Source organism: Synchiropus splendidus, chromosome 9 (genome assembly GCF_027744825.2).
Source record: "Synchiropus splendidus isolate RoL2022-P1 chromosome 9, RoL_Sspl_1.0, whole genome shotgun sequence".
NCBI classification, from domain to species: Eukaryota; Metazoa; Chordata; class Actinopteri; order Syngnathiformes; family Callionymidae; genus Synchiropus; species Synchiropus splendidus.
The window spans coordinates 4,333,441-4,357,073 of NC_071342.1; the positions used below are offsets into that span (position 1 = coordinate 4,333,441).

At 41.5% G+C, this 23,633-nt stretch overlaps 2 protein-coding genes across 2 annotated transcripts; one reads left to right on the forward strand and one right to left on the reverse strand.

Moving 5' to 3' along the window:
- The first annotated feature begins 1,836 nt into the window (after window positions 1–1,836).
- On the forward strand, window positions 1,837–14,696 carry LOC128765193 (high-affinity choline transporter 1-like). The gene is made up of 8 exons (XM_053875687.1): window positions 1,837–2,053; window positions 3,241–3,354; window positions 10,373–10,528; window positions 10,804–10,952; window positions 11,025–11,168; window positions 11,240–11,393; window positions 11,743–11,960; window positions 12,779–14,696. The coding sequence occupies exons 1-8, from the start codon at window positions 1,870–1,872 to the stop codon at window positions 13,334–13,336; spliced, it is 1,677 nt and encodes a 558-aa protein (XP_053731662.1). The 5' UTR covers window positions 1,837–1,869; the 3' UTR covers window positions 13,337–14,696.
- Window positions 14,697–14,987: 291 nt separating this feature from the next.
- On the reverse strand, window positions 14,988–18,127 carry LOC128765194 (cytochrome c oxidase assembly protein COX20, mitochondrial). The gene is made up of 4 exons (XM_053875688.1): window positions 17,980–18,127; window positions 17,575–17,689; window positions 16,254–16,317; window positions 14,988–15,343 (listed from the first exon to the last, which is right to left on the reverse strand). The coding sequence occupies exons 1-4, from the start codon at window positions 18,007–18,009 to the stop codon at window positions 15,151–15,153; spliced, it is 402 nt and encodes a 133-aa protein (XP_053731663.1). The 5' UTR covers window positions 18,010–18,127; the 3' UTR covers window positions 14,988–15,150.
- Between the last annotated feature and the right edge of the window lie 5,506 nt (window positions 18,128–23,633).

Sequence of the window (23,633 nt, forward strand, 5' to 3'; positions counted from 1 at the left end):
GTTTGCACACCAGTCCAAACATCAAGGCCGCTTTCACTGAGGTTCACCCAATGTTGTCGTTGACAACCCCAGGTATTCACTGCCAATATCATTTCCAGCAGAATTCTTTCAGACTGTGGCTGGTGGCTCCTTATTCTGATCAGAATCAGTTTAAGATTGAGTTACTTAACTGCACTTTCAGTTAATCTAATGTGTACGTCATTTGGTAATGACAGGAACTTTTTTGTGATCATGTTAGATATAAAGTCATCGCTTTGAGTGTGTTGGGTCCCAGCCTCTTCGGGACTGGGGGTGAATTAAATTCCTCCCTTTATCCTCAACCGATTCTTAGGAAATTAATGTGAGAGATTAAGGAATTTGGTGTCAAATTTGAGATTGACTGGCATCTACTTCAGGATTGAGTATAACCACAATGCTTTGCATATTTACAGCCAATAAAATGAAGAAGGCAAGCTACAAATTTAAGTATTTTCTTTGTTAATGGAGGTATAATTGTCACCAAAACTATTGTATTATCTAAGTCTATTTTATGGATTATATACCTGATTGTTGAATGGCATTTATTTTTATTTTACAATCTTTTCTCAATCTTCTTCTTTATCTGAATTGATAGACTGAAAGCCGGTTTTGCATATTGCTGCCCCCCACAACGTTTTCAGTGTTAAGATTAAGGGAGCCGAGGACACATTTGCTGTGTCAGGTGCACCCTCTACTTTTGCAACGGCATATCTGCGTGCTTGAGATGACTCGTTTTGTTTTATCATCACATTCGAAGAGAAGGTCAACACAGCAATGGCATCAATAAATCACGCAAACACATGTTCCTCTACCCAAGGCCTAACAAATAGCATAACAAATAGCATTGCCTGTTAGAGGGCAACAAACTTATTCATAGAACTGAAGTTGTGTTCAGTAACGATTTTTAAGCAAACTGTCAATTCATTACTTCTTACTGTTTAGTTTGTTGATGTGAAAACAGCCTTTACATTCTTTTTATTAAACAGAGCGAAAGTGACAATCCATGTGGTTTTGTGGAAAATGTGTAAAATAATAAGTTGGATAAAATTCTCTTCATGGAGTCAATATAATGACAACACATGTAAGTTGAAAAAAAGAAATCGTATATCATATACTGGTGTCATCTAACTAGTCTTTAACAGTCTGTGGGCTGGTAAAAATGCCTACTTCTGTCCAAGTAATCTGCTAGAGGCTACATTTTAAAGCTTGTACAAATTGTGTCTACATGAATGAATGAAACCACAATAAATTGCTAGACTTTTACACGACTGAAAGTGGGCTAGAATTGAAACGAATACTGATGATCGAGAGTCATAAAGACTAAAAGGAGGGTCGGGCTAAACATGCTGCGCAAATACATATATAACACTGAGTGGAGTTTGGGCTGAAACACTGATAACATAATTCACATTGGCAATATGTGAAACCCAGTATAGATGAAAACATTGACTGCATACAGAGAAAGTGAGTCGTGCACATGACACATGGATTGATCAACTATGATTATTTAAAATGTATCTTTTAACCTTTTTCTCATCTGAAACAGTTTTTTTTTTTCTTTTAGTAGTTTAGTTCAGTTAAATTAAATAATGAAAATACATCATTTGCTCTGGTGGAAAAACAAAATCCCCAAATACGCAGTTATGAACTGAATGTCCCTTTAGTAGCGTATCAATGTCAAATAACATATCAATTTAATCCCAGCTATGTTGACTGGGTATTGGGAGGGGGTTTGGCGCGACGCCCGGTGATTGTCTAGCGCCGCCCTTGCCTGCAGTTCCGGCTTTCTCCGCTGGTGGGCAATGACGCCTGAGCGCAGAGCTGCATGCGGGTCAGTGCTGCTTCCACATCATGGCTCTCAACATACCTGGTGTGGTCGTCATGATGCTCTTCTACCTGCTAGTGCTCGCCATTGGGATATGGGCCTCCGTCAAGTCCCGGCGAGAGGCGGAGAAAACCCGCGGGGACAAAACGGAGCTGGCTCTGCTGGGGAACCGGGGCATCAGTCTGGTGGTGGGAATCTTCACCATGACAGGCGAGTGGACCGGGCGGTGTGTGACGGCACCATATTAGGGGGTTACGTTGTATTACCCTCCGTTGTTCATCGAGCTCGCGTGTACGTCGACTTAAGCCTTTTGTTCGTTTGTTCGTGATAAAAAGAAAAAAAAAAACGAAAACGAAAAATGCTATTAAAACGCTGGTAAAATAAGCAGAAGTTGTCCTTGAATTAAGTTGGAAATTCAAGCGACCATGACGGAATTGGAGGATGAGCTGAATCATCGTGTTCCTCAGTAGTGGGGCTGGACCGTCCTACAGCAGCCGCAAGTGAAATGGAATTGTAGTGAAATCAAAGTAGTCCAGTTTGTGTCAGTCAGTGCAGCAACTGGGGTCACCAACCTCTTGGAAAGAGTTACCCAAAGGGCACCACCAGCGTAGCATACTGACACACACATTTTTGAAATAACACAATGCAGTTTTTAAAGATAAATGACATTCATCTGAAATACTGATCACCTAATTGATTTTTAGCAATCACAAATTCACCGTACCTTTTTGGATGTTATAGCTTTGGGGATTCTCATGTGGGGTGACTGGTGCCCCAAGTGTTCACTCCTGTTGTCATCACATGGGATAAATCGCCAGGGGTCTGGGAGTGCGTTCATCCAAGTATATTCACTGTGTCTCCAGACACTATCAAAGATGAGTCTTTGATCCCGTTTTTGATTTTCATGCTGGGGCCATGAGGTGCTCAGGAGAGCAATTCTTCACTGAAGAGAACATGTGAAAGCATTTGACTGTGAACTGGTCTGGGACTCTGCCATAGTCCACTGTGTGTCCATCCTTTGACCACGAGGACTTTGTTAAGTTTACATTTTTGTCCCTTCTTGAAATCCGTGTTCTTGTACGAGCAAAATAACATTCCTTAAGTACATGAAGAAATGAACTCCCAGATCACCCTAGTTGGTTCTCTTGATCTGAACTAGTGTTTTTTTCTGTGCTGTAGAACGTCAATTTTGTCCCACACATAAGGAAAGTGACACAGAGACATTACAAGGAAGAAAACTTACATTTTGGCAAACAGGCTGCTGCAAAACTTCAGTGCACTTTGCTTTCAAATGCAGATGTGTGATGTTTTGCCTTATTTCCACATAAAATGACACGCATGCGACACAGAAAGGTCAACTCTTGCAGGGATGTCATCAGTTGTGTCTGTCTCTGCAGCTACCTGGGTGGGTGGCGGCTTCATCGTTGGTACAGCGGAGGCTGTGTACAATCCATCCATGGGTCTGATCTGGGCTGTCATGCCTATTGCCGCCACAGTGTGTTTCATCATTGGTGAGTTTTGAGTGATGCCCCCAGTGCCATTTGATTTAAGAGGTGTATTCTTCAGTATGTTAGCAACTTATCCTTACCAAGTGAAGGGAACTGAGCTTCGGTGCAGACAGTTGAGAGCATTTTAAACCAGATAAGTCACATGCATATTTGGTATTATTCTGTCTTCCCCCCCCCGTCTCCATTTTATGTCAGTTGCTCTGCAAATCCGTCCCCTCAATGAGTCTCTAAACCTTGAGCTGTCCCTCTGATATACTTTACTGCTTTCTAATCTTGTCTTTCCCATGTCATTCCAAATGAAAACCTGAGCATCTTCAACTCTGACACTTCAGACTATGCTTCTTGTCCTTATAGTTAAATAAGGACTGTTTGGCATAGACTGTTTGTGGTGCAGTTCAAATGGTGCTGCATCTTCCCGTGTCCAAAGGCTGATTATCTGAGATTAAGATGGATTTTAAGGCATGTGATCAATGCTAATAAGTCTCCCACTTATCACTTTGGTCCAGACCTGAGACCCTGACGTATGCGGCTCATTTGAAAAACAACATGTTTTGGGGGGGTTAAAGAAATGGACTGGGTTTTGTTTTGACCAAATTTTGTTTACCTATCAGCACTTTTTTTCAATCAAACATAATGTAACGATTTTAACTTTAACGCAATTGTCATGTTTCTTTGTTAAGGGTTAGATTGGAAATCTTAAACAATCCTAATCTTAGTGCGTTTAATTGTCTTAGTCAAATGAACAAATTGTTTTCGAAAACTAAGCAGAGCTGACTGTTTATAAGTCACGGACACAACTGCAGTCACCCACAATTCTAAATACATGCACTGGTCTAACAGTGCTTCCTGGCTTGTCAATAGCAGTAATGCAGGTCCTCACAAAAACCAAAAGTGGCTTTTATTGAGCATCTTTTTCTTTATTTCCTGCTTGTCTCACAAGCTTCCTGAGCTTTTTAGTATTGTACAGGTGGTAGTGAGCTATCCACTGGGCACCACAAACAAACTTTCTTCTGTTAACAATAAAAACCCTTCAGGTGGTTTGTTGGGAGATTAATATCAACATTCCGGTTCATTTGAAATACAACATTTTTGAGGGGTTAAAGAAATTGACTGTTTTTTTGTGTTGATTTTTCAATCAAACATCATGTAATGATTTTAACTTTTACAACTCTCATGTGTTATGGTAACAGTCTTGGGTAGTAACTTGGTGATTATACAGGTTGTTTATTCGTGTATTTGATTCATAATTGTCCTAATTATGGATTATGTCAACAATTACATGACACTGTAGCATTTTGTGTTTTGTATTTATTTGACCCTGCTACAATGCTCAAACATTTCATTGTAGAACATAGGATGTATCTGTTTTAATTTGACATGTAAACAAAAAAACGTTAACAGAATCTACATGAACTGGACTTTCTTCTTTGTTTGCTGTTTATTACCCAAAAAAAGTGTTTTATTTCCATTTGCTGCTGCTCTATTTATTCATAAAAGCAGATTTTTCTTTTGAAATATTTAGAGGAGCAGGAGCAGCAGCGTTTGTTCAGCTTGACGTCACTGCAGCACTTAGGCTGCTCGGTCCTGATGATGTCATCACTCTGGTTAGTTCTGCACCTGCTCAGCATACGCTGCTCATGGAGAGAGGGACTGTCAATCAGAACCACTAAATCTGTGGACCAGCTTCTCAGCTGGATTTCACTCTGTCCACTACTTTTTCTAAAGGGTTGAGGCTCTCTTCTCATGGAGCTATATTTTCTGTTTGTAAGACAAGGACACAACTGCAGTCACACACAATTCTAAATACATGCACTGGTCTCACAATACTTCCTGGCTTGTCAGTGAGCATTCAAGTGCACATTCTATGGTAATGCACGGTCCTCACAGAAACCAAAGGCGGCTTTTATTGAGCATCCTTTTCTTGTTTTTTGCTTGTCTCACAAGCTTCCTGAGCTTTTCTAGTTATATACAGGTAGTGAGCTATCCACTGGGCACCACAAACAAACTTTCTTCTGATAACAATAAAAACTGTTAGAACAACCCTTCAGGTGGTTTGTTGAGATTGCTGACTAAAATGGTCAATTTCTGGTCATTGGGACAGATTAATACCAACATTCCTCCTCCACATGGAGGTCACATGACCTCACCCATGATCCTCTTAGCCACGGTCTTGATTCAGTGATGTTGGATAAGAATCTGACTTCCCAGACGCGCATGTATGACGTGACTCACATCTTGATGCTATTTTTTTTTTTCATTATTTGGACAAATCTCTCAATCAGGGAATTTATTCTGCGTAAAAGCATAGCAGTTTTTTTTTTTTTGCAACAAACTCAATTTTTGCTTTTGTTTTGTTCTCACGAGCCCAATAGGCCAGTATTTTTCAGTGTGGAAAACTAGTGTATTGTGAGAGCCTGTCAGGTGTGCCGTGGGAAATGATCCAGTTTCATCTTTTTTATCCGGAGATGGAGGCGGACCATGATGATGAACATTAAATAATGAACTATTACCTGTTGACAAGCTGCCAACATGAGGACATTACAGGGATTCAGTCACATTCTTTCTGTACACTATCGACGTATGCTGACTCATCACTCGCAGCACGCCGTGCAATGCTCCAGTGCTCAACTCGCAGTTGTTTTTAAACCTGATGCGCCTCTAAAGTGACCACGCACACCTTCACAACAGAATGATGGCCTGCTCCTTGACGACGGCAAAGACAGTCTGCGCCACATAGCTAATGGCTAATGTGATGTCTCCATTCAAAACTTGACACTGGTGGACCGTCAAAGTTTGCTTTGTGGTTTAAACTAAATGCTGAACCAAAGAAGGTTGCTCCAAAATGTGAAGCGAGAAAGAATCGTTGTTATGAAACAAGCTGAGGTAAATAAGATTTGTCTGGAAATTCACCAAACTAGAATAAAATCATGCAAAAGACATTGTGATAAAATTGACCCCTTTCTGGAAACATGTTTAAACAAATACATTTTCTGCTATTTGTTTCTGCAAATAGCATGCCAAAATAACTTTTCACAAATTAAAAGGGATTTTCTACAGGACTTTCGGCAAAGCACAATTGCTCTTTGGCCGAGGTGCCATTGGTGGTGTGCCTCTGGAATTTTTCAAGGAACAAAGTGTGCCACGGTTTGAAAAAAGACTAAAAACACTGCCATAGGCGATATTATCTGGCCCCACTAGAATCCCACTAGAAAATCTTTGTAATTGAACAACCATTTCAAACCATACCAAACTCTAAAAATAAGGACACAGTTTCATGAAGCCTCATTAGGCCATTACTACCCTCCAGACATCCTGAGATGCCGGCTACCTCATGACGTTCTGTTGTGGATCATGGAGGTTCCCAAGATCATTGGGGAGTGTATTGATATCTGCTGGCAGCTTTTCAAAAACTATTGTGGATAAGCACAGTTCAAGTGAGGTTATTTCAAAAACATGAATCTATAATATTATAGTAAGTATAGTATAAACTGTAGTCAGTACCACTTAGACCTGAACTAACTGGCCTATAGTATTACGGTATTTGATTTAGGTATTAAGTATATATTTATGGAAAGCTTTTCTAAACTCACCCTCAGGAATATGCGCTTACATTTGTATCTCAACTGTAATTAAAGGCACTATTATTAAAATTTTAAAATCCCCATGACATCTCTTGGATTTTACTCATGGCCAATAGAGACAAATAAATCAGTCCGAGCTGTCAAAGAAATTGACAAAACGTGTCGCGTCATAACTAATTCTCAGCTCTGTGCTCTAGACGACATAGTTTGAATGAATACATTTCGTTGCATGTAAGTGTAACCATTGCCTGCAAATCCCTCAAACAACAAGTGACAAGGTTTGTAGCAGAGTTCCTTATCTAATGTGCAACATCCTCTTACAAGGGCTTTGTTTCGTGGCTTATACCATGAACAATGTGCTCACTACGGATACAAACAATACACAACTTTTAATATGTAAAACAACGGTTCATTTTGGTAAATCTTTGGTACAGCAAACAACATGAATGAACTTTTGTTTTTCATTATTAAAGGAAACTGTCAGACATTCTGTCTTCTCCTCTGATGTCCAGCTTCAAGAGGTTTATTTTCAAACTACATAATAAATTAAAGATTGTAAAATACATAATAAGAATCAATAAAAAAAGGTTTTGGTGAAGGTTGCTCAATTGACAAATCCATAAATGATTCTTCATGGGTTTTGGGGACCAGTTCCTGTAATGCCTGGAACTCAAGGATTGCTCTGGTAATGCTGCGGTGTCTTGTATCAGAGTGAACACATACGCTGTGGGAAGGATCTGAACTAAAATGATTCCTACAGTGCAAGAGTGGTTAAAACAGGAGGCCTGGGTTGTGTTTCATTGCTGCCAATATCTAGAAATGAACTGCACAAATCAGTTTCTGAACCCTTTCAGCACCAGGTGTTGGTTTGCAGGAACGCATACATGTATTAAAGCACTAGTTCTGTGTGCACTAGATTCAAGTCCCTGTAACGAAATGGTCCGGGCTCTGCTGGACATTGGTCAGTTTATGTCTAGGGGTGATACCGATGAATCTCAGCAGGCCAATACCGATTTCTTTTTTCTTTTCTTTCCTCAACTAATCATACACAAAGGACAATCAATTACACAAACCTAAAACAGAAATAATACTGAACATCACTGTACAGAAAACATTTTGTGGTAACTTTTAAATCAAATAAATAAACAATGAAAAAGGCAAAGTGCTTCATATAAACAAAATATGTTTTATTCCTTTTTCAATATACAATGAACAGCTCAAATCCTCAATGGAAACCTCAAATGGTAAATAAGGGAATGCCTCAGAGCCTGACAGACCACTCCTCTTTTAATCGACCACATGTCCAGGGTATGAGTATCTGGGGTCCAGGGGTGCTATTAACACAACAACAAAACACAGCTGTTTATCCAAACAATAAACTCCATTAGCATTGGTTTCGCTTGCCCTTAGCTCTGGTTAGCATTCGTTCATCAGCCTCTTAGTAGTGCTTGAATTCGGTGTGGTTATTGAAGGCCAAGTGTCTTGTTTTAGTGCTATTACTGAGTCTGTGGGTACGCATGTTGCAAACTGCAATTCCTTTGTCATTTTCTTGCATGGAGAGGTATTGCCAAACGACTGACTGGCTCTCATGTCTGCAGCTGCAAGTCTACGCTGCAGCCACCCGCCTGCGTCACAACACCCAGTGTGATTTTGTGGAGAAATGCCTGCTTTATTTTGTCACTTTTACATTCTGATCTAAAATTCTAAAGGGTAATTAGCATTTCTTATCATGTATAAATATAAATAGCATATTAGAGTAAGTATATAAATCATTTTTAAAAAATCGGCTTACATTTGTCATTTGATTGACCGATCTGACGTCATAGATGCCCATATTGGCGCTGATAAATTAGTGCAACCCTAGTGGAGTGAACCCTGGGAGTCTTCTATTGCAGCTAACCATGTTGTGAGCAGAGAGTTCTCGGCTCGGAGCACCCACTTGTGGATGTCCACTTGGTGCTTGCAGAATGAAACCTTATTGTCCTCAGTGTGATTTTCAGCTTGTGCTGGAGTCCTTGCAGAACATGCTTTTGAGCTGATGGATCAGGTCCAACTTCATATGTTATTGTAAAGCTGTCAATCTTTGTTGGCTTAGGCATCAGTCAGTAGAGCAAGTAACCTGTACCAGCACTCCACCTCCCCTGATCTTGTCGAGGAGTCTTTGGTAACTTTATGCCCGAAACCAGCCCCAAGGTGATTTTCACTGGGTATGGTGTTTCGCCTTGAGGCTGTTTTTTCCGCTTACTCACTCGGAGACTGATAAGACCTGTCTCCACAACTTGTGTCCAGTGCACTAGTATGCTATTTAAGGCCGGTGCAGGAGTTCAGCTACACATACTGACTCTTCCTTGGGTGGGCTCAGTCCCAGTACATCTTGCTTGGTTTGATTTCATAAGAACCAAACCTGTGGTTTGTGGGCCTTGCAGAAGCCACTGATCTTTGGCACCAGAGGCAAAAACGCACACTGTGGTTGTATTCAAATGGGATAACAAGGCGAAAGTGCACCCATGCGTTACAGGAGGGCCTGCTCTGCCCCCGGTGGGTGATGCTTTCATATTTTTTTCTCAGCAGCAGGACACGGTCCCAAGGGGTAAGCAATGCCCTGATAGACATTCAAGAACCACGGTTATGTTCAGTCACCCTGGACGTCTCTGATACTGGAAGTAGTAGTCCCCAGAAATAGAAATATTATTTATCATATATCAGTCTCACATAGGGATGCCGCGATTCGGGTTTTTGCTGCCGATCACCGATAACGATCGCCAATACAGATCACATGGATTAACAATGAATTTGTCAATCAAAATGAGACCTTCTGTGTACATGATGTGAAAAAATGAACTCATGTGAAATCATTTTAATTCAGACATGTTTTTATATACCTCTTCAAGGAGGTAAAAAATAGAAAAACCCTGAGAAAGGCTGGTCATCTTGCTCTGTGAAATTAATAGTTATTTTTCGTCATTCCAAATGTCACGCTGTGTGTCCGTGGGTGTTGTTAAGCATTAGCTGTGCTAACAGCCTGCTGCTGAGGAACCAGCGGTCTCACTTTCATGAGCCCCAAAACTACCCGTGCTCCGTCAAGTGCTAGCACTTTAAATGGCGTGTGTAATTTGACGGCGCTTCACTGCACTGCATTTTCTCATGTGTGGATGCCAAAACGTTACATGGCAGATTGAAAGAACCATCACAGCAGATATTCTGCTGCTTATTGAGCAGCAAGTAGGGAGGAGCGGACACTTCACAACCAGCGGGGATCGGTGACTGATCGATCGGAGCTTCCCTAGTCTCACATATGGCTTGTTTGAGACACAAGTCTCTCTGGTTGTTTGAACTTGTGACAACCTCACAATCTCATCAAGACATTATATCTACATTTCACCGTTCTTGAGCAGTTTTTGTTTAAACCTCTTAATTTCCTGTCTCTTGGCTGTCTTCAGGTGGTCTGTTCTTTGCTGAGCCCATGAGGAACAACAAGTATGTGACCATGATGGATCCATTCCAGATCAAATATGGAAGAGCAGCCACTGCTGCTCTGTCAATGGCCTCGCTTGTCTCTGAGATCATGTGGGTGACCGGAACCCTGATAGGACTGGGTGAGGGGTGTCAATGTGTGTGGGTGTCATTGTGTCGAGTGCGATCAGAGCGCAGGATTAGCCTACTCTCAAAGAGTCTAAATTTAGTGGAGTGTTGAGCATGTGAGGCAGCTGCAGAAACACATTCACCCAACATACACACACACACACACACACACACACACACAAGGGCATGCACAGACAGAGCAACTCAAAGACACCCACAAAGCAGTTCAGTTTTTGTGTCATGTTGATATTGTTTTCATTTGTGAACAACGTTGATGTTTTGTGTCCAGGGGTGACCATGAGTGTGATCTTGGACTTGTCCTACACAGTCAGCATTTGGATCTCGGCTGCGGTGGCCATCACCTACACTCTGATGGGCGGCTTGTACTCAGTGGCCTACACTGACATCATCCAACTGATCCTCATTTTCATCAGTCTGGTTTGTTATACTGGATCTGCTTGATAGATCTGAGAGTTGCTGGGTTGGTGTCTCAAGTTTTTATCTTCTCAGTGGTTGTGCATCCCCTTTGCCATGATGAGTCCAGCTGTGTTGGACATCACAGAAACTGCATATAACCGGAGCTTCCAGGCCCCATGGGTCGGGTCTCTTGAACCTGACAGGGTCTGGAGGTGGATTGACAACTTCCTGTTGCTGGTAAAAACACTGGAAGTGGAGTGTTAGACTTGTCTTGGGTGTTTTCAAGTTTATTCTTGCTGATCCTCTAGGGGCTGGGTAATCTGGGTCTCCAGAACTTCCACCAAAGGACACTGTCGGCCTCGTCTTCCTCCACAGCCAAGATTACCTGCTTTGCTGCAGCGTTCATTGTCCCTACACTAGGAATTCCACCAATCCTGATCGGAGCTGTGGCAGCATCGACAGGTGGGAGTCATAGAGCCGAGTAGTGACCTTGTAGTTTGAATTTGCCAGAATGCCCAGTCGAATCTTAGAAGTTCACCACCTAGGTCTGTTTGTAATTTTGTTTTGATATTTCTGTGTTTATCAGCATGATACGATGATCATGTGGATTCATGGTTGGACAGATGGATGGATGGATGTGGGGATAGATTCATGGAAGTTTATTCATTGTTGGCTTGATGAATGAATGGAAGAGTGTTGCATGATTGGAATGTCTTGAGTAATGGTTGTGTTAGCTTGTGTTATATATATTGGTAGATATGTGGAGGGATGGGGGATTCAGAAAGATGTTAATATCTTCTTCACTCTTCAGATTGGAACTTGACCTCGTATGGTTCACCGTCGCCGTTTGCTCGTGGTGAGACGGGTCTGGTTCTGCCTATTGTCCTGCAGCATCTGACTCCCAGCTACGTCTCCATCATCGGGATTGGAGCTGTTGCAGCTGCTGTGATGTCGTCAACGGACTCGGCTCTCTTGTCTGCCGCCTCCATTTTCACCTCCAACATTTACAAGAGCATCTTGAGGACTCGAGTGAGTTCATTCATTCTTCTCATGGATATTCCAACCCAGTCTTTATCTAGCTGGACAACATTGTACTGAAAATGGGTCTCCATCCCTTGAAGCATGGTCCTTTAAGGACATCCTTTTAACCTTGCTTTGTTTTCAATTGTAACCTCACTGCACATGATTTGAAACATGGTTAGAAGGCTCAAACCTTCCTGTCAATCGAGAGTTGCATTCTGTGTTGAAAAGTGGACGTGCGCTGATTGGTGTGATATCCACAGTCTCTATAAAACCACTTCCTGGAACAAAAATGTGTTACTATGCACATAGTGCGACTATGGTAGCACTATGTGCAGTCTGCAGTGTATGAAGAATGTCTTGGTTTCCACATTAAGACATTTAGGGGGTGACGACTTGCCATTGTACAAAGTGAACGTCAATGTCAAAAAGTGAATGTCAAGAACTCAATGCAATAGCTCATCTTTTGGATGTGGTGGGAACTGATAAATCTACACTGCTAGGTGATGCCATCATGTGACTAGGGACCAAAATCGCAGTCATGTTTCTGACACCTTGTTGAACATAAAGAATAGAGACCATTTTGAAGGCAAAAGGGGCACCAAAGAACTAGGTTCACACATCCAAGCACAGAGGATATAAGAAGTCTACACACCCTGTTCAAATGCCAGGTTTTTGTGACACCAAGATGAATAATTTCGCAACTTTCCACCTTTAGACAGGGTTGTGTAGACCGCTCATGGCATTGTTCTAGGACTGAAGTTGAATTGGGGTAAATTTGTCTGTGAAATCTGGTTAAGGATGACATGTTTGTGTGGTGTGCACAGGCGTCTGAGCAAGAGATCCAGTGGGTGATCCGGGCCTCGGTGGTGGTAGTGGGTCTGGCTGGAACGTCGCTGACCTTCCTGGACAATAGTGTGCTGATGATCTGGATGCTTCGGTCTGACCTCACGTATACACTCATGCTGCCGCAGATAGTCTGTGTTCTCTTCTTCAACTTCTCCAATGCTTACGGTGCTGTGCTGGGTTGTGTGACTGGCATGCTGCTGAGGATTCTCTGCGGCGAGCCCCTGCTGGGCCTTCCACCGCTCATCAAATTCCCAGGATGCACACTGGTAAACGGCATTTACATCCAGCACTCTCCGATCAGAACCATTTGCATGCTGTCAGCAACCGTAGCCATTTTGTTTTTTTCATACGTGACACAAGTGCTCTTCCGACGTGGAGTGTTTCCAGAGAAGTGGGACATTTTTGATGTGAAATCTCAGAACGCCACACAGGGTAACACCAAATTTGAAGTGAAGGCAGCCAAGGTACCGGAAGAGCTTAAGGAAGCAACGGAGAACAGTGATGTCTGTGAACCCATGCTGGAGTCGGCATGCTAGAAAATGTGTGGACTCAACACGACGACTTTTGTATTTATAACTCACGGAAATGAATGCACCGTCTCTGGCGTCACTTTCTCAACTAAGTGTGTGAACAACTGGTATTGAGCAACTTTACAGCATTTGGACACATGAATTGTAAGCCTTATCTCAGCAGGTAGTCGCAAGTGGTGAGGGTTTCAATCAAGACCTCCTCCTTGGTTTATTTCCTGTCAAAAATTGTGTTTTAAGTTTTATGTATGATGAAGAAATACCTCTGGAATATCATCTTCTCAATTAGATGTACCTAGAAGCAGTTGAAAGCAGTGACGTGCAGTGAGGTTTATGGCTGGTGAGGCATTGACTAATAATCAGATTTACAAACACATGAACCCTACAGAGAAGCCTGTTCACCATTTGATAGGCAGCAGTTAATAGGTTATGTTTAAAATCTCATATCAGTACATTCAATTAAAACAACAAAAAAACGTTATGGTCTTACCTTAGTCCAGACCAGTTTAGAAAATTGTTTGAGTTTAGATATGTAATCCTCCATTTTGAAAGTAAGGCCAAATTTGAAGAAAAAAATAACGGATAGCTGCACTTGACTTACCAACGGTCGTTTGATGTCAATTATTGTGTTGTCGTTCTGTTGTCACAAGAACAGTAGTAGGTGGCTGCCTCACTGCGCTTCTCTTCTTAGTATTTGAACAGTAAATGTGAAAAATCAGCCATTTTGAATAAAAACCTTAAACTGGTGAAATAAAAAAAACATTAATTCATAGTGTAAATCAGTGGATAAATATAACCATTATACATATATATATATATATATATATATATATATATATATATATATATAATTGACAGGTGAGGCCCTGCTTCCCCTGACTGCACGTCACTGGTTGAAAGGTAACCTCATGGCATGGAACTGCCCTTTCTATTATTGTTGCATAAAGGCTTCATTGCAGTGTACAATAAACAAATTTACCTTACAGACAGAAGAACCTAAGGTAGGTCAGCAGTTATAATCATTGTATGATCAGGCAAGCTAAGCTCATGCACAATCAGATCAACAGTTACAATGAAAACTGCCCATCAGAGTATGTCCAACTGTGTCATACTCAACCACTGAAAGTGCAGTATAGTGCTGTTGTCTTCTGTTGTTTAGTTGAATGTATTTCTCAGTAGAAATCAATTCAGCATTCAAATAAAAGCGCTGAACACAATTTTGAATTTTGCACTTTTATTCCATCAAGGACAATGATGGAATTATGGTTAAGACTTCCTCACTCTGTCAAGTGTGACATATGTTTTAAACAATACCACTGTTCCTTTTTTTATTAGATTTAACTCGTTCTGTAATTAATTTTAATAAAACTCCAAACGTGTGGTAAATTTTAAAAGGCTCAGTTTGTTTCATTCATTGTATATGGACAACACTTTAATGATAACGCTGCAGCACAGTATACACCATCAGTAAAATACAGAGTAAATCAGACAAAGTGGATGAGGATTTTGTCAGGTATTGTGGAAAATATACGTCCCAACTGGTCTGGGACGATTGTTCTCTGAGCACAGGAAACATCATGCAGACCTCCACACCAATGAGACAGCTCATTGGCATGTCAGTTAGCAAGCCCAATATTGTGATGATGACAGTCCTTCAGAAAAAAAGAGACAAGAGTAAGTAACGCTTCAACAATTTATTTATGAATGAGTCTGAATTTACATGACCTGCATTCAGCCAGAAGTAAAAGCATCAGATCAGAGAAAAAGGTTAAGTATGAACATTGATTCTTCCAGGTCATTTTTTTGCTCATGACACCGCAAGATCACGAGTGTGACGTTGGCACTTCAGCTGGTGGCTTGCCGTCCAAACTCATCCCAGCTGGGGGTCCACGTCTCGCCTCCAGATTCATGTTAGGGTCCACATATGTGCCTTCATATACAATTTTGTTTCTCATTCCCTCCTGGATCATCCTCCGCTGGGACCGTAACCTTGCATTATTTAACCGGCAGTAAAACCTAGAAAACCATTGGAATATTTGAGTTCAGAACGGACAGAATTCAATGGCTAATATGTTCAGAATGAAACTCTTTTTGGCATCGTGGTGCATGGGTATATGTCTCATCATGCCCAGCCAACAGCAGAAGGTCAGCTCTACGGATAGTTTGGTGTGCATTTATGAGGCCCGGGTTCTCCCAGGATTGTTTCACAGCATGGGGGGGCTCTTCCCCTCCACCTGACAGTTGAGGAGGAGAATGGAAGAGCACCGATAAAGTCCATACAATCCTCCTCAACAGGTCTCCATAAGAGTGAGGAGTCCTCATCAACTCACAACAAATAGCACTGTCATTGTGAGTCAAACTGGACCACGTCGAACAAAAAACGAAAAATCAATTCATTTGCACACGCAAGGGATTATTACTATAAATCCTAAAATGCCAGACTGGGTTGTGTACAATAATGCACTTTAACTGTCAATGTGTCAATTGTGTGTGCCAAAAGCGCTACGGATCATACTGTCAGAGTCGGGGCTGAGTTCAACTCTGACAGTTGAAGTTCTCTTTAGCTATTTAGCTTTAGCTTTATTTAGCTATTGTTGCAGTGATCAAATAGTCTGTCCAACATTGTGAAATGGAGCCATAAATATGAGTGCTTTTCATCACTCTACCTTACTGTTGACTGATATAAGCGACCGCTGACAAAGTCACGCATCTGTGTCCCTTGTTCTAAACCAGTTCCTAATGGCTGTCTGATGAGGCTGCAGTGTCCTCATTTCCAGAGCTCAGTAGGTGGCGCTCTCAGTTGAAAAATGAAATGATTGTTCAAATCCAAATATTGTGACCACCTATTTCTGCTTATTTCATTCGGAAGGGATATGAGCAAATAAACCAACCAAGAACATTATCAACAGACATTAATACGACTCACCAGGATCCAAGTGTTGTGACCAGAAATCCTGCAAACCCGACATTAAACGATCGTCTCACTCGACCTGCAGAGGCACATTGAATTTGGTTATTCATGAGACATGGAGATTCACTATTCACTGGGGAGTCATGAGTAACCTCAAAATTCAAATTATTGCTTTGTAAAGTTCTCCCGCCAGAGATCTTGTGAATGAGAGGTAACGAGAGTCAAGCTCAATGTGACATGACTATGTATCAAGTGCAGCAATAATGATATCAAGGTGGGTAAAACCAGGGAGCTGATGGTGGACCTCTTTCCACCTGCACTGGTGAACATACTGAGAGGGCAGCAGCATCATACAAGTACCTGGGTGTGCACCTGAATAACAAACTGGACTGGACTAAACACAGGGGCCAGGGCAGGCAGTTCCTGCTTTGGGGCGCAGAAAACACTCTTGACTTGACTTGACTTGACTTGCAGCAGTGCCATGTTTAAAACTTAATCAATTTGGTTAAGACACTGAAATATCTCCACTTCTCATCCTGCTTTGCAAAGCAGGCAAGAATAGATCATGATCAGAAATCAAATCACAAATCATCATGAATAAAAATGAAAAGGAAGAAAGTCACACATTACCACCCCTGAATATACCTCACCTTCAATATTCCCTCTAAGCTGCGCGCTTGTGCAATTGTGCACAGCTGATACGATCGCAACAAAAATTGATCCTGAATTGAATATAAATTACCGCAATTTCTGGAATACAGGGCTTCCTGCCGTCAAGACAAAGCCTTACGGCATTAGCTCAACAAAATGGAGCGATGACGGTGCTTTTTGACCGTGTGTGTCCTTAACCAGCAGTTTCCACAGGTCCTTCGGTGCAGTACGGTACGGTAGCCTCAAGTGGACAAAATTCAGTCTCACACCAGACACATGATATCCAGCGCCCTCGGTCTGGTCTAATGTGCCTTCAATGACTATTGACTATATATATATATATATATATATATATATATGTGTGTGTGTGTGTGTGTGTGTGTGTAATATACAAGTCCAAAACAATTTTATGCTTTTATTTTTTTTAATATTTTAACGCTATTATAAACTATTTATTATAACTATTTTAGGTCCGGGTGACCGCTCAGAGAGTTTGTTGGTTTGCTCAGAGACATGAAAAATTAGAGGGAACATTGGTCACCTTTCTGTTTTCGCTTCTTTTTCTAGACACACTTTATAGATGAGGACTTGAGGCTGCAATAATGAATCGACTGCTTTCAGATGGTTTAAGTTACCTGTACGATGATTTAGCCCTACACCGCACTAAAAGGTCCTATACACTTACTTGTAGCTAAGAAATTTAGCAGCCCTGCGGCCACTGACCCTCCAGCTCCGTACAGGACAGCTTCGCGGGCGCATGGCGTCTTCTGGACATCCAGTATCCACAACAGTCGGTAACCCTAGCAACATAATGTGTAATAAGGAACATAAGGAGCAGGACATTCGGGCATGTTGTAATGTCAGGTTAACGTTGTATTTGTCATTTGCCACAAGTCAAGTAAATGAAGAGCTAATAGTCAGTGTCAACTATTATTATTATATGCAAGCGGTTCATAACATTTTAAGAGTATGTAATAATGCCAGCGACAAAAGGAAAGACAGCGATTAATAGCGATGCAATTCAAGGGACTTTTTCGGCTCTGTTTTGGAGGTCGACCTTCCAACAACTAAACCTTCTTATGCCACTCACCGTCTGGTCCTCTTTGTCGCCACCAGACATGTTTAAAAAGATGTCAAAAAACGAAACAAGATCGTCAAACAGACAAACATAACATTATTATTTTGCTTAAATTTCATAACGCCATGACACTGACGCGCAACAGCGATACGACCGACCGGATGTTACGTATATTTATTTCCGGTTAGTATTGCAAACGTGATTATTTTAGTTGTGTTTCACCATATTCCCGTTGGTTCGTGTTATTTGTTTTATTTTAAAACTTTAATGGCGTACATATGACGTCTTGTTTAAAATAAAATTCAATCGAACATTTCAATGATCGTGGCCATTTCAGTGCGCGAGCCACAATATCCGTGTCCAATCCGCACGACCCGTGCACGCATGCGCAGTGGCGGAATGGCGGTCTGCCTGGGTTCCCCATATAAAAAGCCAGTCCGATTTGTCTGTCATAGACTGTTCAAAATTGTTCTTTTCTGTGCTTATCTTTCATCTTTCAAACAAATAAATAAGCATTGAAATAAATTAGGATATGAACACAAATTATTGAGTCATTATGCGACAACGGAAATTCAATGGTAACTAATAGTGCTTTTATGGTTCGACCATCTTTACTTAAAATATTCAGACGATTGTTGAAATGTGAAATAAACCATTGTTAAATCTCTTTCATGTTCATTCTGTTTTAAATTAAGGTAGCATCTTAACAGTATCAGTATAGCTCATGTTACTGCCACACCAGTGCTATAAATGCCATGGAGAATAGATCATGGCATACTGCAGCCCACAACAAGAGGGCGCTGTCTGTGCACTCATCCCTCAGCAAGTAGGTGCCTTAAATGGTCCCAAAGGAATGCAATGCACAGCTGTGTACGTGTTATTTAATCAAATCTAATTTAATTATTCTGTTAGAAGGAATCCCAACTCCAAAAGAACCGCTATTTCATAGGGGCGCTTCTCTTGAGTAAGTTTTGTTTTGATGTAATGTTACTCTTCAACCACACGAGGGCGTCAGAAGACAAATGACTGTGCTTGACAGCCTTCCCATGTAGTGGTGGTGGTCTCCATGCAGTACCTTGCAACTGGACAGTTTGAGTCAGCATAGGACACATGGCCTTTTCCCTCATGCCCCCTAAGTAGCTGAACGCCACTCACGCTCTTTTCCACTTCATAATTTAGTAGTTGTGTTTTATTGGGTAGAGTGTAGCTGTCTGCAGCGTTACCTACTGGCCGGTACAGTGGTGTATCCAAGGAGGCTGCACTCAATAGTGTCCCTAAACACTGATCAGAGTCAAAACATTAGACCGGCCATGTTTGATTGGTGGTACCGCACATGGGGTCGGGAGCAAAACAATTGAATAATTTTGACCACATGTGGTTCACAGCTTTATGCCATTATGACATTTGATGTAGGGCTCAACAAACCAAACTCATTTGATGCCTACATTAGAAAATACATGCAGGTGGTCAATGAAAGCTTTGCTTATCTGTGCATCTTCCCACAGAACACAGCAAGTCCAAAAATTAGGGGGTACGGGAGACAAAGTTGATATTTTATTGATTTATTTCTTCATTCGTTCATTCATTCATTTATTGATTTTCTGACGTTACACTACACTTTTGACCTTAAGCAAATAATCATCTGTTGTGTTTGTGATGATGGATGAGTCAACTGGAAACATTGAACCACAGTATCTAAATTTGCAATCTTTCATTGATAAATTGGTATTGGTATGTACAAAATAGAGGTGTTGTATGATCTTCTTTCTCTTGGCAGCATCAGGCGGCATCGGAAGCTGCATTCAATTCCCCTTTGATTACCCATTTGAGAACCGCTTTAAATAGCAACTGAAACCAGGCCAGTTGCCATCAGTGTGGATGGACTAACCAGGCTTCACAATGTCCTCATTCTCACAACCCACTAGATGGCACTCTCTGGATTTGAACAATTTCAATGAAACTTCACAGCATTTTTAAGTAGACATTGCTAAACATGGTCACTCGCCACCAGGGCATCGGATCTAGCAGGCAATGCCTGGTAGGTTGTCATACATTTTGAGCCAATGGCAAGGTCCACAATTAAATCTGTTACTTCAGTGCATTGCACTGCACCCTGGGTTCTATTCTTTTACTGTGCCTTAGAAAAGTATTTGCCTCCTTCCTAGGTAAGGTAAGGTAGATTTATTGTCAATTCCACCATTGCATATAGAGGATTGAAATGTCATTAGTCAGCAACCAGTGCAGTGACATAAACAGTACGACATTGAACTATGTATAAAATACAACGTAAATAACAAAAAAACAACAGGAACAACAAAAACATAAGTGTCAAGTTAACAATGGGAGTGCAAACAGTTGAAGTGCAACTAGGAGTGTGGGGGTGTGTGTATGAGTGTGCATGTGTGAATGAATAAATACATGTCCCTGAGATTTCAACGTCTCACTGTCCATACCGTGCCGCAGATAGAGCGGGGAGCGTGGATAGAGAGTTCAGCTTCCTGATGGCCTCGTGGGTGAAGCTATCCTTCAGTCAGCTGGTTCAGACCTCAGACTTGGCAGCCCTCTTCCTGATGGTAGCAGATTTTAGCGGCTGTGTGAGGGGTGTGTCGCATCTTGCATTCTCCTAACGGCTTCCTGTTGCATTATCCTGATCTGTTTTTTTTCTCTTTCTAGTTCTATCTATCACTCAGAGGTTTCAAATAATCAAACCAATTCTAACATTCAGACAATCCAAGGAAATACCAACCGCAGTTTCAAAATGATGATTTTATTTATTAAAGGCACAAAAAAAATCCAAACATATCTGACTTTATGCGAAAAAGTAATTGCCAACGGGTCGGGCCACCCTTGGCAGCAATTGAAGTCAAGCCTTTACGACAATTGGAGATGAGCCTTTCACTTGGCTCTGGAGAAATCTTGGCCCACTTGTTTAACCCCGCCATGTGAGAGGGGGTGTATATGAGTAAACATATTTATAGCATGAACTGTCCATTTAAGGTCACACCACAACATTTCAGTAGGATTTAAATCTGGAATAATCAGCGGAATTCGTTCTTCCATCACAACAAGTTGTCTAAGTGCAGAGGTAGCAAAGCAGTCCCAGGTGATCACACTGCCACCAGCATGTTTCACTGTTGGCATAATGTTCTTGTTAACAAACGCTTTGCCATTTTTATGCCAGGGCCCTTCCAAAAGTTCCAAAAAGTTCAATTTTTGATTCAGTCCGCAGAATGTTTCTCCAAAAGTCATCAAGATGGTTTTGGCAAAAGAGAGACGAGCCATTGTGTCTTTGCTGACAGCAGGGGTTTCGACTGGGAACTCTCCCATGGATGCCATTTTTGGCCAGTGTCTTTCTTATGTTGCAGTCATGAACACTGACCTTAACTGAGGCCAGCGAGGTCTGTAGTTCTTTTGATGTTGTCTTCCCCTGAGTTTGTTAAAAACAACAATAAATGCCACACAATTTTGTCTCACGTAATGTAATAGCGTTTACCACTGACATTGGTAACGTGTCTACTAAGTCTGCAAAGCTGATGAGTGACATGTTACAATCACCATCACTTGATTTACCAATAGCTGCTGACTTGGTAAGTGCCTTACTCCAGACATTAACATGGTACAGGCAGGTGTCCTCCTGTGATAACGTGTGGGATGAAGCATTGAGTATCTATCAGCAATGTGACACAGCAACACACTCAGTGGTGAAAAAAAGGGAGCTCTGGACTCAGTGGCTACTGTACACTGAGCACTGTTGGTTGTAGGGATGAACAATGTGACAAGGATGTGCACACTTCACTTTCTATCCAGTCATTGACAGCATTCTTTGTGAATTTCTGTAAAACCAACTGTGAGCTCATGAGAAGCGTACGGTCTCTCAACTGATAAAGTGACAAAGTGTCTTTCCATTTGGCCGTTTGTATAGTGCAAACAAACGAAAATTTCATTTAAGAATTTTGGAAAGAAACATTGAGAGCGGTGAAAATCAAAAACTTAGGACTGCAGTTGAGCTGCTCCACTCTTCCGACTGTGCAAGATTGCTGTAACCAGCGAGCTCTGCATTTTCTCAACATTTATCCAGTTGATTAAAAGAATAATGAATTAAATAAATTTTTCTGACGCTCCTCTATTAGCAGTGCGAGACTCAGTGATCTTGGTGCCTACAGTATAGAATCCAGAAGAGCCAAGGCCCTGGATCTTGATGCATTCGTGGACTGCTTTGGAAGACAGCACAATTGCTGCATTTTGTTGTTGTAGGTTTTGAATAAAATGTAAAACAATGTCAATTTATTATGTGATTCATAATATACATCGGTGATGACCCGTGCATTTTACACCTAGGGTTTCAGTCAAGTCCTACCCCCTCACATATATATAAAAAAAAAAAAAACCAACATCAACAAAAAAAACGGAACACAGCCATTCAAGAAGTGATAGAGAAGCAGCGGGGAATGTTTTGCATATGTCATATGTCCAGCCGGAATCTGCAACTTCAGTTCTGCCAGCGACAGTCATTATATGATGTTTCTTCCTGGATTTTCCGCAAATAACATGCGAAAACACATTCAGGACCACCTCTTCGATGTTTCCAAATCATTTAATACATTTGAAGAAGCCAGAAGCCCTGTTGTACACTCATTTGCATAGTCTCTGTTTTGTATCAGAAAGACTCCAACAAGACGGCCACAGTTTGCCAACAGTGGCGTAAGAAACAGTGCAGAGTGGAATTACACAGCTGCGCCACTGGAATGTCACCAAATATCTGTGGTTTCATTGCTCTGAACTGAGTTTGCCCATAAAAATCTGTTGTTCAGCCACAGGGTTCTGAGAGCAAGATAAGAAGAGCGGTTAGTCTGGAAATGACGGTATTAGTATCCAAACACAGGACGAGTACAAGTCACGTTCAATTCTAGATGGCCTTACTCTCCCCAACTCGTGATCTGATTGGCTGTCACAACTACCCATCAACTATATGTGTCCGTTCACTCTGAGGACACCTGTGCCTGCACTGTTGCTGCTGGAGGCCTTGGACATGACGACACAAGCTAGCTGAATTCTGATTGGATAAAAACTCTAACCTAGAAAAACAACACTGGGATATACTATGACGTGAATATGATTATTATCTATACTATGTATAACATATTTTGGGAAAGTACATTAAAAATTAAATTCACTTTTGTGATAAATATGCTCATGATTTCTGGTTATGTTAGGCGGCAGAAAAGGCCTTGCTGGCCCTGACAGCCCGCCGCTGGTATACATACATATATACATCTTCAGTTAACCACCACTTAGTCCTGTTCGGGGTTGTGGGGAGTGCTGGAGCCTATCTCAGCAGTCATTGGGTGAGAGGCAGGAATACACCCTGGACAGGTCATTGGACCATCGCAGGGCACTCACACCATTCACACACATGCACACCAAGGGGCAATTTTGGAGTCTCCAACTAACCAAGTGAGCATGTTTCTAGACTGCAGGAGGAAACCGGTGAACCCGAAGAAAACCCACGTGCACATGGGCAGAACATGCAAACTACAGAAGGCCACCAGTCCAACCTGGGAATGGTACCCACAAGTGCTAACCACTTGGCTGCCCGGTTCACAATATGTGTTCAAAATGAAAGCGTTATTGTTAAAATATAATTTTGTTATTGTTTTTGATGCGTC